General features: G+C 36.7%; 1 protein-coding gene across 1 annotated transcript in view; it reads right to left on the bottom strand.

Moving 5' to 3' along the window:
* LOC308338100 (ankyrin repeat domain-containing protein 26-like) overlaps nucleotides 1-16,157 on the bottom strand; it is a 317,834-nt gene that overhangs the window by 48,746 nt on the left and 252,931 nt on the right. The window contains exons 41-42 of the mRNA XM_080831659.1: nucleotides 12,555-12,637; nucleotides 9,996-10,144 (exon numbers count right to left, since the gene is read on the bottom strand). Coding sequence (XP_080687785.1) covers nucleotides 9,996-10,144; nucleotides 12,555-12,637 — 232 coding nt within the window. The remainder of the gene's footprint in view (nucleotides 1-9,995; nucleotides 10,145-12,554; nucleotides 12,638-16,157) is intronic.

Here is a 16,157-nt window from a genome sequence, read left to right as displayed (position 1 = left end):
CATTCATAAAAACAAAACAAAAAAAAAAAAACACAAAACGCAAAGAAACAGAATCAAGAACCGGACAATAAACCCATGGATATAGTCAACTAAAATTTGATAAGGGAGCTGAGCACACTCAAGGAAGAAAAGATAATCTCTTCAATAAATGATCCTGAGAAAACTGGATATTCACATGCAGAGAATGAAACCGGACCCCTAACTTACACCACTCACAAAAATTAACCCAAACTGGATTAAAGACTTAAATATATAACCTTAAACCATAAAACTCCTACAAGAAAACGGGGGAAAGCTCCCTGACATTGATGTTGGCAATGATTTTGGATGTGACATCAAAAGTACAAGCAACAAAAGCAGAATCGGTGGAACAAGCAATGTTTCTGCACGGCAAAAGAAACGAGCAACACTCTAGTTCCATTTACGTTGAATATATAGGGGAAGGAAAGGAAAAAATAAGATAAAAACAGAGATGGAAGCAAACCATAAGGGACTCTTAACTAGAGGAAACAAACAGGGTTGCTGGAGGGGAGGTGACGGGAAGATGGTCTAACTGTGCGGTGGGCATTAGGGAGGGCACTTGTGATGAGCACTGGGTGTTACATGCAGGTGATGAATCACTAAAGTCTACCCCTGAAACTAGTAATACAATATATGTTAACTAAGTTGAATTTATCTAAAAAACAAAGCAAATGAAAAAGCAACCTACACAATGGATGAAAATATGTGCAAACCACACTATCTGAAAAAAGGTTAATATGTAAAGTATATAAGAAATTCATAAAATTCAACAGCAAAAAACCAAATACAATTAAAAACTGGGCAAGGCATCTTAATAGACAGCTCTCCTCAGAAGATATTCAAATGGCCAACAGGACCAAAAAATGGGCTCGACATCACTATTCATCAGGGAAATGCAGATCAAAACCATAATGATATATCGATCACCTCACACCTAATAAAATGGCTTACAACAAAAAGGGAAGAGATACCACTGGCAAAGATGTACAGAAAAGGGAATCCTTACACACTGTCACAGGACTGTAAACTGGTACAGCCACTATGCAAAACAGTGTGGAGGTTCCTCAAGAAACTAAAAATAGAACTATCAGAATATCCAGTAATCCTATTTCTGGGAACATTCTGACAGAAATGAATCAGTATCTCAAAGAGGTACCTGCGCCTCTATGTTTACTGCAGCATTATTTACAACAGCCAAGACATGGAAACAACCTACATGCCCATCAGGGGATCCACGGATTTAAAAATGTGGTGTATATATATATAGGAGAAGGGAGTTGAGGGAAATTGGAAGGGGAGGTGAACCATGAGAGACTATGGACTCTGAAAAACAACCTGAGGGTTTTAAAGGGGCGGAGGGGGGGGTGTGAGGTTGGGGGAACCAGGTGGTGGGTATTAGGGAGGGCACAGATTGCATGGAGCACTGGGTGTGGTGAAAAAACAATGAATACTGTTACGCTGAAAATAAATAAAAAATTTAATTAAAAAAATGTGGTATATATTTACAATGGAATATTTTTAGCCACAAAAAAAAGAGGGAAACCCTGCCATCTGCGACAGCATGAATGAACCTTGAGGGAATTAAGCTAAGTGAAGGAAGTCATCCAAAAAGACAAATACTCTATAATCTTACACACGGAATCTTGAAAAAAACACATTTATAGACTTGTGGTTGCCAGGGGTAGGAGGCTGAGGGAAATGGATAGATATTGGCTAAAGGGTACAAACTTCCCATTACAAGATTAGTAAGATCTGAGGGTCTAATGTACAGAATGGTGATTACAGTTAATAATACTGTTACATATTTGAAAGTTACTAAAAGAGTTGCTAAAAAAGAAATGATAATTATGCGAGGTGATAGAGTTATTAACACTATTATCATTTGACAATATAAAAGAGTATTAAAGTAATACAGGTATACCTTACACCTACACAGTTATCTGTCAATTATACCTCAAAAAATCTGGACAAAATTCAACAATACTCACATGTCAAAAATAGCAATAATCTGATTAATTTTGTTTGAAAATAAAATTATTTGAGGGTGCCTGGATGGCTCAGTTGGATAAGGTCTGCCTTCAGCTCAGGTCATGATCTCCAGGTCCTGGGATCGAACCCCAAATCAGGCTCCCCGCTGAGCTTCGCCCTCTCCCTTTGTCCCTCCCTCCTGCTCATACTCTCTCTCACACAAATAATTTCTTCTTAATTTTCTTAAAGAAAATGATTTGGTAACTTTTGTATACTTTTACCTTACTATTTAATCCTAACATAAAAAGCTAGATTTACTAATACAAAATTATAATTACTTTTTCGTGGACTAAATGCATGCAAGAGAATATTATTAGCATATAGCTACCTAAACTCACAAAAAGACTAAATTTCCCACAAGAGATGATTAATTTAGGAATTGAACATGAGCCCCTCAGAGCACTGAAAACAAAAACAAAGCTAGCAATTACTGTTTTAAAACTGTTAAACAGATAACTATTCTAGTTAAAATTTAACATCCAAAAAAGAAGGATCTTCCTGAAAGCAATTATTGAACAATCTCTCTCGACCTAAATTTCAAAAATAAATCTATAATTACAGAATATGAAATAGCTTTCATTTTGAACACAGTTGATAGAAGCAACTTTTAAATAGAAAAAATCTAGTTAAAGTCGCCTCAAACTTAGGGTGGGGGGAACCCAAATAGGAATAGGAAGCCATAGTAACAAGAAGCCACCATATGCAGTTTTAAATGCGTGTAATTGATCAATGCCTACTGGCCTCACTCACCAATCAGGCAATGTCAGCTCCTCCTTTCTAAAAGAAAGCCAGGGGCGCCTGGGTGGCTCAGTGGGTTAAAGCCTCTGCCTTCGGCTCAGGTCATGATCCCAGGTCCTGGGATCGAGCCCCGCATCGGGCTCTCTGCTCAGCAGGGAGCCTGCTTCCTCCTCTCTCTCTCTCTCTGCCTGCCTCTCTGCCTACTTGTGATCTCTGTCTGTCAAATAAATAAATAAAATCTTTAAAAAAAAAAATAAAATAAAAGAAAGCCAATATGGAACAAAATCACTCCAATACACATGCCTCGAGTGCCAACCAACCAACCAACAGTCTCACCCAAATTACCATGGTGTTTCAGATGATGACAAACCACTTAATTCTCTGAAAGCCCCCCAAACCTTAAACTCTACTCTTCCCAAAACCCTATATAAGAATAGCAGACTGCTCTGTCAGAAAAGACTGACCAGCATAGTTCTCTCTTACTAGTAGGCAATAAATTCCAGCTTCATCTTCTTAGTTTACATATTGAGGGCTCATAATCCTTTTGCAAGAATTGTTAAAATCTTATAATAATTTACAATCATATTTCATTTTCCCTAATAAAATATAAATGAAGTTTGTGATTCCTTTGATCCATTTTACTATAATTAAAGCTAACATAAATACCAGTAAAAGAATAAGTAGCAAGTAACCACAATATTGGGCCCCCAAAAAATTAAAAAAAAAATGCATACAACTGACAGGTTAAATTGTCAGAAGGGACCCATGTCAAACTTTCCTTTTGTTTAAGTGAGAATCAGCATTATGTTAAAAACAATACATGCAGGTTAAACCCCATTCACTCAATAAACATTTATTGAATAGAACTATATATGCTAGAACATTTTCTAGGCACTGAGAACATGGCAATGAACAGATAAAAATCCTATTCATGAGTGAAGTAAACACAAAAAACAATAAACTACACAGGCAAAATAGCCAGTAGTAGAGGAGAAAAACTAAAGCAGAGAAATCAAATTTTGATGTGCTATAGGATAACCAAGAAATCAGGATATTTCCCAAAATATAGGATAACCAAGAAATCGGGATAACCAAGAAAGGCCTTAATTTTTTTTAAGATTTTATTTATTTATTTGACAGAGAGAGAGATGACAAGTAGGCAGAGAGGCAGGCGGCGGGGCGGGGGTGGGGGGCGGCGGAGCAGGCCCCCCACCAAGCAGAGAGCCCGATGCAGGGCTTGATCCCAGGACCCCCGCATCATGACCTGAGCTGAAGGCAGAGACTCAACCCACTGAGCCACCCAGGCACTCCGAAAATTTTAATTAATTTAATTAAATTAATTTAATTAATTTTTAAGCAAAAATTAAATTAAAAAAAAAAAAGGAAGGAGCAAGGAGCAAGCAAGCCATAAGAGTATTATTGATGGGAAAAGCACTCCAGACAGAGTCAACAGGAAGTAGAGAGGTAAGCTCAAAGTGTTTATAGTGAGAAAAAAAAAAAAGTGAAACATTCAGTGTACCTCAGCAGAGTGAAAAGGACAGAAAATAGGAGTTCAAATCAAGGAGAGGTAGTAAGCAACAGGGAGAGACCTGAGATGAATAGATCACACAAAGCCTTGTAGGTGTTAGAAAGAACTTCGGCACATACTCTGAGCGAAATGGGAGGCAACTGGGGTTTGAGCAGAGGAAGACATAATCTGACTTATGTTTTAAAAGATCCACTGTGTTTAGAATTAATGGAAAAAGAAAAGGCAAAAGAACAAACAAACAAGAAGACCAATTAGTTAATTATTACACCGATACAGACAACAGATGACAGTGGCTTGGTCATGGAGGATGTGTTTGGCTTCTGATTATATTTTGAAGGAAGACCTGACAAGATTGGCTGACAGATTAGATGGGGTATGTATGAAAAAGAAAAAGACAGGAGTCAAAGATGATACCAAGTTTTTTGGCAGAGCAACTAGAAGAATTGTCATTAACTTAATTAGGAAAGACAAGAAAGGCAGGTATAAGAAAGAATATCAGTAGTTCAATTTTGGGCATGTTAAGTTTGCAATACCCAATAACTATCCCCCAAAATATCAAATAGGTGGTTTTATGTGTAAGTCTGGAATTCCACAGAGAGATGTGGGCTGGAGATACAAACTTGAGGGTCATTAGAATATACAAGATAGTAAAAGTCAATGGGACGCCTGGGTGGCTCAGTTGGTTGGACAGCTGCCTTCGGCTCGGGTCATGATCCCAGCGTCATGGGATCGAGTCCCACATCGGGCTCTTTGCTCCGCAGGGAGCCTGCTTCTCCCTCTGCCTCTGCCTGCCACTCTGTCTGCCTGTGCTCGCTCGCTCTCTCTCTAACAAATAAGTAAATTTAAAAAAAAAAAAAAGATAGTAAAAGTCAAGAGAAAGAAAATCAAGGACTGATTCCTGGAAGGAGAATCAGGAGAATGAGGAGAAAGAAGCAAATCAGGCTGAGATGTACAGACTAGAAAGGCAGGGGGAAACCAGGTGAGTGAGTGATATTCTGAAATCTACATGAAGACAGAATTTTGGAGAAGAGAGTTTTCCAATGGGTCAAATATTGCTGATAGGTTAAAAAAAAAGATCTAAGAAATTATGTCTAGATTTATTAAAATGAAAATCAGTGGTAACCTTTGAAAAATCAATTTTGGAGTAATGGGAGTGAAAATTACTAGTGAGAATTCAAGAGCGAATGGGAGGGAAGTAAGGATCACTGAGTGTATGTGGTTCTTTTAAGGATTTCATAGCAAAGTGGAATGATCACAGATGACTCAATTTTCTTGTTTAGTTCAATCCTTACACAATGATGATGTAGTATTTTTGTAATATTTTGAAATTTTTTAAATTGCATACATGTAGCACTAATTTTTTTTTTATGTGCCTGACCAAGGGGACGCCTGAGTGGCTTAGCCGGTTAAGTCTTCGACTCTTGGTTTTGGCTCAGGCCATGATCTCAGGGTTGTGGGATCAAGCCCTGCACAGGGCTCTGCTCTCAGTGCCAAGCCCGCTTGTCCCTCTCCCCACCACTGCACCTCACCCCCCACTCTCTCTCTAATATAAACAAATAAAATCTTTTTAAAAAGCCAAACCAAAGCATTAAATAATTCAGGAAATTATACAAGCAAAAGACTCCTTAAAAATTTTCTAGATATATAATATTATATAAACTGATTATCATTTTTCTCATGCTTAGAAAGACCACAGAAAAACTCTAAGTTCCAACAGCAGTATTTCATGCTTGATAAAAATCATCTAACTCTAGGATAAATTCTACTATCCAAAATCATTAGTCATATTAAAATTCTGTAAGGAAAGTACAAGGGGTTTAGAATGTAGAAAATATTCCTATTTTGTAAACTGAATTCTCATAAATTCTATAATATGAAGTCACTATTGAAAATTTTGGTGAGGCGCATGTAGAAATAGATTCTCTTTAAAAAGGAAGGATAATATGCTGGGGTGGGGGGAGGGAGAGGGGGGTGGGGTTATGGACATTGGGGAGGGTATGTGCTATGGTGAGTGCGGTGAAGTGTGTAAATCTGGCAATTCACAGACATGTACTCCTGGGGATAAAAATACATTATATGTTTATTTAAAAAATAATAATAAATTAAAAAATTAAAAATAAAATAAATTAATTTTTGTAAAAAAGGAAGGATAATAGCACGCGTGCATGGTACCTTAAGAAGAAGATTCAACGCATTAGCAACATCTTGGTTTATAGCACAGGGATCAAATCAAATGTTTGTATAGAACATGGGAGAAGTTGCTATATGAAATCTCTTGGTAATACTCAGATCAATTTGAGGGTCCAACATTTGAGCACTCATGCATTAGGAACCAAAACAAAAACCTAGTGACTAGCAATTTTGTTGGTAATAAGAGTGCCAGTATAGCAGGTAACTTCCTTTTGCAACACAGCAGATTTTAAAAGTATTCCATTTTTCACAAAACTCGACCATTCTCCTACACCATACACAAAGATAAATTCTAAATGGATGAAAGACCTCAATGTGAGACAGGAATCCATCAAAATCCTAGAGCAGCACATAGGTAGTAACCTCTTCGACATCAGCCACAGCAACTTCTTTCAAGACATGTCTCCAAAGGCAAGGGAAACAAAAGTGAAAATGAACTTTTGGGATTTCCTCAAGATAAAAAGCTTCTGCACAGCAAAGGAAACAGTCAACAAAACAAAGAGACAACCCACGGAATGGGAGAACATATTCGCAACTGACACTACAGATAAAAGGCTGGTATCCAAGATCTATAAAGTACTTTATATCCAAGAGGCTGGTATCCAAGATCTATAAAGTACTTCCCAAACTTCACACCCAAAAAACAAATAATCAAGTCAAAAAATGTGCAGAACAACAGACACATGAAAAAGTGCTCCACATCACTCAGCATCAGGGAAATACAGATCAAAACCACAATGAGATACCACCTCACACCAGTCAGAATGGCTAAAATTAACAAGTCAGGAAATGACAAATCGTGGCGAGGATGCGAAGAGAGGGGGACCCTCCTACACTGTTGGTGGGAATGCAAGCTGGTGCAACCACTCTGGAAAGCAGCATGGAGATTCCTCAAAAAAGTGGAAAAGAGAGCTACCTTATGACCCAGCGATCACACTACGGGGTATTTACCCTAAAGATACATATGTAGTGATCCGAAGGGGCATGGGCACCTGAATGTTTATAGCAGCAATGTCCACAATAGCCAAACAATGGAAAGAACCTCGATGTCCATCAACAGATGAATGGATAAAAATGATGCGGGGTATATATACACACACACACACACACACACACACACACACACACATATATATATATACACACAATGTGTGTGTGTGTGTGTGTGTATATATATATATATATAATGGAATAGTATGCAGCCATCAAAAGAAATGAAATCTTGCCATTTGTGATGACATGGATAGAACTAGAGGGTATTATGCTGAGTGAAATAAGTCAATCAGAGAAAGACAACGATCATATGATCTCCCTGATATGAGGAAGTTGAGAGGCAACATGGGGGACTTGCAGGGTAGGAAAGAAATAAATGAAACAAGATGGGATCGGGAGGGAGACAAACCATAAGAGACTCTTAATCTCACAAAACAAAGTGATGGTTGCTGGGGGGAGAGGGGTAGGGAGAGAGTGGTTGGGTTATGGATATTGGGGAAGGTATATGCTATAATGAGTACTATGAAGTGTGTAAACCTGGTGATTCACAGACCTGTACCCCTGGGGCTAATAATACATTATATGTTAATAAAAAAATAAAAAATTATATTAAAAAATGAGCAGAAGACATGAACAGACACTTCTCCAAAGAAGACATACAAATGGCTAATGGACACATGAAAAAATGTTCATCATCATTAGCCATCAGGGAAATTCAAATCAAAACTACATTGAGATACCAACTTATACCAGTTAGAATGGCCAAAATTAACAGGACAGGAAACAACAAGTGTTGGAGAGAATGTGAGAAAGGGGAAACCTGTTACACTGTTGGGAATGCAAGTTGGTGCAGTCGCTTTGGAAAATAGTGTGGAGGTTCTTCAAAAAGTTAAAAACAGGGCGCCTGGGTGGCTCAGTGGGTTGGTCCTCTGCCTTCGGCTCAGGTCATGATCTCAGGGTCCTGGGATCAAGTCCTGCATCGGGCTCCCTGCTCGGCAGGGAGCCTGCTTCCTCCTCTCTCTCTCTGCCTGCCTCTCTGCCTACTTGGGATCTCTCTCTGTCAAATAAATAAATAAAAATCTAAATATATATATATATAATATATATAATATATATATAATCTAAATATATATATAATATATATTTTATATATATATATAAAGTTAAAACAGAGCTATCCTAACACCCAGCAATTGCATTACTGGGTATTTACCCCAAAGATACAGATGTAGTGAAAAGAAGGGCCATATGCATCCCAATGTTCATAGCAGCAATGTCTGCAATAGCCAAACTGTGGAAGGAGCAGAGGTAACCTTCAACAGATGAATGGATAAAGAAGATACGGTCCATATATACAATGGAATATTCCTCAGACATCAAAAAGGATGAATACCAACATCTGCATCAACGTGATGGAACTGAAGGAGATTATGCTGAGTGAAATAAGTCAAGCAGAGAAAGACAATTACGACATGGTTTCACTTATTTGTGGAACATAAGGAATAGCATGGAGGAATTAGAAGGAAGGGAAAAATGAAGGGGGGAAAATAAGAGGGGGAGATGAACCATGAGACACTATGGACTCTGGGAATCAAACTGAGGGTTTTAAAGGGGAATGGGGTGGGGGAGTTGAGTGAGCCCAATGATGGGTATTAAGTAGGGCATGTATTGCATGGAGCACTGGGTGTTATACACAAACAACGAATCACAGAACACTACATCAAAAACTAATGATGTACTGTATGGTGACTACCATAGCGTAATTAAAAAAAAAAGAAAAAGAAAAAGAAATGCTGGGGTAGAAAAATAAATAAGTAAATAAAAGTATTCTAAAATTTGCATAAAACATGACATCAAACCAAAAACTTTAAATATACTTTGTTAAACAATCAGTACCTTGTAGACCTAAACTCATTTTTTCAAACAGTCGCGTACTACATTGTTTTACAGGGGTGAAAGTTTACTTCCCTATTGACAGATACTTAGACTATCTCCAACTTTTTATGTGAAAATAATGCTATAATAAATATCCTTAACATATGTCATATTTTATATATATATATATATAAATGTATAATAAATGTCCTTAGAATGTGTGTGTGTGTGTGTGTGTGTTTACACAAGTCATGTTTTCCTATAGGATCTAGTCCTAGCAATGAAGTTCTTGGGATAAAAGGTCAGAATATTTAAAATTTTTGAAACACACTGCTAAATCACCCTTCGGAAGGGCTTTACCAATTTTATTTAACAACAGTGTATAAGAATGCCTTTTTCTTCACATTTGCTAACTTTGGTTGTTAATTTTTTAATAAAATATGTATCACTATGATAGCAAAAAATGGTATCTCATTATTTAAATTTTTCTGATTAGCACCCAAGATGACATAGCCTTACTAAAAAACATAAAATTTGTTAATCATGAATGTTAGCTCCAACTAGAATTTGTTTTATAGGAAAATAATAATTACCTACTATTTAAGCATTGCTATAGGCTTACCCATCAGATTCTTCATTTTCCATAATAGGACATAGGTTGTTATCAGTTTTTCCACTCCCTCTTTGATGCATTAGTCCAGCAGCAGCAGAAGCATATACGCTTTCTAATACTGCCATTTCATCATTTTGGTGCTTCTCCGTTTCTTCAATCTTTAATGGAAGTTTGATAAGAAGGATAATCGTTACTAGTTTATTCATTAAAATGAACTTTTTTCATTAATTATACATGTTTTAAAGATTTTATTTATTTATTCATCAGAGAGAGAGAGCGCACAAGCAGGAGGAGGTGCCAGCAATGGGAGAAGCAGGCTCCCTCCTGAGCAGGGAGCCCAATGCAGGACCCCATCCCAGGACCCTGGGATCATGACCCAAGCCAAAGGCAGGCTCTTAACCAACTGAGCCACCCAGGCATCCCAGAACTTTTTTCATTAATTATATCATTTGACTCTTAGTTTGTCCTAATTTTAATTGATAAAAATATTTTGTACTTATCATTACAAGTAACTGCAATTTTTATAAATTCTGCTTCATTTCTGTGTCAATAAAAAGAGAGGAATTGGGACACGTGGATACCTTGTTGGCTAAGTATCTGCCTTGGGCTCAGGTCATGATCCCAGAGTCCTGGGACAGAGTTCAGGCCTGCTTCTTCTGCCAGGACGTCCCCCTGCTTGTGTGCACACACTGTCTCTCTCTCTCTCTCTCTCTCTCTCTCTCTCACTCTCTCTCTGACAAGTAAGTAAAATCTTTAAAATAACTAGTTTGATTATACTTTTTGCCATTTGCATGTCAAACTCCTGGTCTTCTTTCCCTTCAAACGTAACCCCTGGGTTCCTTACTTTTTTATTTTCTATGTCACTATCAAAACTGTCATTTTTGTTAAAAATATGCTCAAAGTCTGATTTGTTATCATTTTCAGAGTCTGATTTATTTTCACTTAAGGAAAGATCAGAAGATGACTGGCAACTATGATCTGAGGATGAATGAGAAAGAACGACATTTTCAAGTCTAGACTCTTTCTGTTCAAAGATGCAAATGCATCTTTTTTCTCACAATCAAGTCTATCATTTGTCAAATTAGAAGGTATTTCCATTAAGTTTGCTCCTTCTTTAAAGTGACCATGTAGTGAATCTTCCTTAGGATAAGCAGTAATTTTTTTTTTTCCACAAATTTCACCAAACTTCTGCTTTAACTCTCTGGTGATGAGTTTTAACTTATTTTTCCACTCTAATTTGTCTTGTTTGGTCCACATGTCCTCACACTTTTGAACAGAGGGATGTTCTGAATATAAAAATCTATCATCCTCTCTATCACATTCCTTATTCATTCCTGGTTCTTGAGCCATTTTTGACAGATATAAAAGTTAAATTGCTGTGTTTCATTTTCAGATGTCCTTTCTGTTGGCATACATGTTTGTAAAATAACTTTATCCTTAAGTAATCAAGTATGGACAAAGAAAAAATTAGAAAATAATTAAAATTTAACTGTTAAATGTCTTAATCTATGTTAAGCTGCTCCCAAATCACTGGATTGTAACTAAGAAGCGAAAATAACTTGCCCTAGCCTGAGACAGAAGAAAAACACAAATCCATAAACTTAACTTTGTCAGTTTTTTTAAACTAAACAATTCATTACATGTCACATCTACCAAAAAATGAATTAGATGATTTTCAATGTTATAAACTTAAAACCATTTTATCTTACCATACCTTAAACAGTGACCCCAATAGTGCATTTGAGAATTTTTTTAAAGATTAATAACTAGAGAATAGACAAACTTATTATTAGGAGCCAAAATCAATAAACATCAATCAGAAAGAAAAATAAATTCCTAAATTTTAATTCAAATTATATACTATGATAGTGTTATACATCACTATAAATTATCTGCCTGTATCCAGCTATTGTAACGTCCACTGAGAGTGGATAAGAAAAATGCGAATAATATTTACAGATTCCCTATATGGAAATGAAATAACTGAAAACGTTCCTGTTTATTACCCAAATACAAAGGTCCCATCCTGGAAGGTTTGATTCTACAATAGGCAATTGTGTTCATTTTATGATCCTACTCTCTGAAGTCAACTACACAGAGATCACAAGACAAAATAAATCTTTAATCTTGGCATTAGTGACTGACAATACAGAACTGCACGTTTTGAACCACTGAGAACTGCACATTAAGAACCACTCCTTCTACATGAATCTAAGTCAATAGTCATAATTGTTATACTGCACTTAATTTCAACTGCTTAAACATATGGTTCAGTATTTGATGTCAACTTTTTAGCATGTAAAAACTTACAAAAATGGAAGAAGCAAACAATATTCAGGAATTTTTTTGGTCCAATTCCAAGGATGAAGTTTAACTACAAGCTACTATAAATTCTAACAATATTTTAAATATGGTAACTTGTAAAATTTTAAAAAACTAAATACTAAATTATAATCGATCAACTTCAATACATTTTGTTCAGAAGATAATTTCATTTGAGCTATGTTACATTCTTAAAGCAGGGAAAACAATATAAAATTGGAAATTTAAATTTAAATTTGTATATACCTGCAGGTGTTTATTTTCACTTTCATTAAGACTTTCTTCCTCTTTTTCTGTTGTCATTTCTAAGTCTAGTTCTGCTGAAAAATCTATATATTTTATTAAAATAGACAAATTAGACTGGTTAGATAAAAGCTATAACCTTCATAAAAATAGAAAACAACATCTTATCAATTAAGAGTTTAAATTAAACTTAATCTTTAGCTGGATATTTACTTTAAGAAATACTTTTCATTATCAAAAACTTCAACAAACCATTTGGGAAATACTAAATGTCACTAGGTTAAAGGCATACAAACATCTCAAAGAATCATTCACAAATTCACCCACCTAACACCAATGAACAAAACAATCAGAAACAAATTTTTAAAATGCAGCAGAAAGATATAAAATCACAACAGACTATTCTTTACCTTGTTACAGTACCTCTTAAACGTCACCCTAAGCTTCAACTACAACATTATTCATGGTTTCCAAAATTACTAGTATTTTTTATGCCTTTATCAGTGTACAACCTTCCTATGGGTGTATTTCCCTGATGAATGTAAACATTCCTAAAATGTTTTCCTCTACTTCTTGACAAATTTCTTCACATCTTCTAGGACACAGACTGCTACACAAAGTCATCCTTGATTAAGGCTACCCTTCCCTAGATAAATAGATCTCTTTCTTTGGGGCTACGTTAGTACCATAGAGATTTTTCTAGTGCATCTTCACCACCCGAACTGTAAGTTACTTCTTTATGTGTACATATTCCTTTTGTTACTAGACTGTATGGGACAATCTCTCTCTTTCTCTTTTTTTAAGAGAGAGACGGGGGGAAGGAGAAGAGGGAGAGAGAATTTTGACCAGGCTCCACGCCCAGCACTGAACCCCACTTGGGGCTTGACCTGAGCCAAAATCAAGAGTTGGACACTCAACCGACTGAGCCCCCCAGGGGCCCTGTATGGGACAATCTCTTAAATCATCTCTGTGTAAACAGTCTTTATTCTACTCAGTAATTATTTACTGAGTTCCCAGTAAGTGCTAGGCACCCAGGTTTAAAGCAGCATGTAGATAAAAGGTGTCAGGAATGGTTTTTGTAGAGATAATGCCTGAACTGAGACAGCAACACTGAGGTCAGCCAGAGTCAAAGGGGTTAGAGGGCGCAGTAAGACAAGGGAGAGAAACACACAACAGGGTAAATATCTGTCTAAAATACAGGAATCAAAGAGGAAGACATCAAAAGCAGTTCAGATGCCAGAGAAAAGGGCAGACAGTAGAAAGGGTTAGAGAGCTTAGCAGAACTCAAAATTATGAAAGCCTTATATGTAATTTTAAGATACCTGGACACAAACATATTTTCAACAATGGTTCACAGTCATATTTGCATTCGAGACACATCACTCTAAATGCTGTGGAGAGGGATGAATCTGAGGGGCATTGTAATAAAAGATGGGAGATGAATGAGAAGGCACTGATGCAAAATAAAGATGAAGCACACCTGAACCGACAGAATGGTTCTAGAAATATTGAGGATATAAAATTATCAGGGCCAGTACAGAATAAATCTATATTAAATGAGTAAATACACAATCGTGGGTCCCTAGCAACCAATTTTGCTCGTTACTTTATAAAAGGCATCAAGTGGGAATTATTCTACATGAACTGTTTTAAGTTGAATGTATTTATTTTATAATTTTTCTGTTCCATATCTTCCTATGTTACAGAAGCCTGTGGGTGCTTTGTTTTAAAAGTCCTGCTTCTTGGATCTACCAAGCTCATGAGGAAGTAACAGGAACAAGTCACTTGTATAGGTAAGTAACTTTGAATTTATTGTCTGCATTCACTACTCTAGGAGATAATTGAAAATCTTTTGAAACTATAGTGTTAATTCTACAAGTAAAGAAAGAACATAAAACTACAGGGGTGAAAAAAATACTGTACAATTTATTAGTACCGACCTGATCATATGACTGATGAAAGGCCCTTAGTTAACTGGTACATTAAGTAGAGCACACATTAGATATGGTTAATCAGTAGACTGAGTATATCAGGAGAATGTTATTTTTAAACGGTGTAGTACTCCTTAAAACCAATATTCCACCTATTCATCAAAATTAATGAAGGGGGGCGCCTGGGTGGCTCAGTCAGTTAAGCGGCTGCTTTCAGCTCAGGTCATGACTGGATCCTGGGATGGAGTCCTCCATCGGGCTCCCAGGTCAGTGGGGAGTCTGCTTCTCCCTCTGCCCCTCCTCCCACTTTTTCTCTCAATCTCTCTCAAATAAATAAAATCTTCAAATAATAATAATAATAATAATAATAAGGGGCATCTGGGTGGCTCAGTGAAGTAAGTGTTTGGCTGTTGATTTCATCTCAGGTCATGATCTCAGGGTCGTGAGATCCAGCCCCACATCAGAGCCCGTGCTAAGCGTGAAGCCTGCTGCTTGGGGTTCTCTCCCTCCCTCTCCTTCTGCCTTACCTCCCTCCCTCCCCACCTTCTTGCTCTCTAAAAAAATAAAATAAAAATAATAAAACAAGAACATAGACTATGCATACATAGTTGAGAAGATGATACTATATAGTAAATTCTCAATGATTCCCATTAATGCTGGGAAAGACAACTCTAAAATAAAGTCATAGAGAATATAGGAAATATTTTAATATTTGGTTTGGGAAGCTGCATTTTCTAGTTACATTGAATATAATTGGACCAATACTTGTGAATTTAAAGCTATAAAAATAAAGTTAAGAAACTTTGTTTTCAATAAGCAATCTTTAGACCTCAACCTAGTATCCTTAGCTGAGCACAAACTTCTAAATATAATACTGCCACCCACTCTCAAGTGAATGCTAAAAACAGCCTAAAAGAAATTACAATCTCCAAAATCTTTTTAAAAAAAGATTCTACGGGGGATATGGACATTGGGGAGGGTATGTGCTATGATGACTGCTGTGAAATGTGTAAACGTAGCGATTCACAGACCTGTACCTCCTAGGGATAAAAATACATTATATGTTTATTAAAATTTTAAAAAAATTCTATTTATTAAAATAAAAAATATGTATTTCAGAATTAGTGTCACACTTACTGATAATAACAATTTTAATATTTAGGGAACCAATCCTGTATTTCTATAGTTTCCAAAAGTAGTTTGATTTGGTAGATCATGTCAGTCTTTCAAGGGTTTTTGGAAACAGCTCTCGTACCAAAAAATTACCTATCTTAAAAAAAAAGAAAGCCATAGCTTCCGTATCTCACTTGAGTAATGAAGACCGACGTAACCTGTATCTTTGATGTCCAAAAGACCTGAGGAGGATGGATATGTGGTTCTAGTGCAAATACCCTCGAGCCATCTAAAGTGAATTCTCTGGAGTTTCCTTCTCAACTCCAAGACTTCTAAGCTAACGTAACTTTCCCTTTTCCCTTGTTCCCTTCGCTATGCCCCTTCAAAAAGTAATTTCTGGGAGCACCCGGACGGAACGGCGGGTTGAGCATCTGGCTCCTGATTTCAACTCAGCTCATGAGGACAGAGTCTTCAGATGGAACCCTGCATGGAGGCTCCAGGCGCAGAAGTGAGCCTGTTTAAGGAACCTCTCCCTCTGCCTTTGCCCCTCCCCCTGATCATT

Source organism: Martes martes (assembly GCF_963455335.1).
Source record: "Martes martes genome assembly, contig: scaffold_81, whole genome shotgun sequence".
NCBI classification, from domain to species: domain Eukaryota; kingdom Metazoa; phylum Chordata; class Mammalia; order Carnivora; family Mustelidae; genus Martes; species Martes martes.
This window is presented reverse-complemented; position numbering and strand designations above follow the sequence as displayed.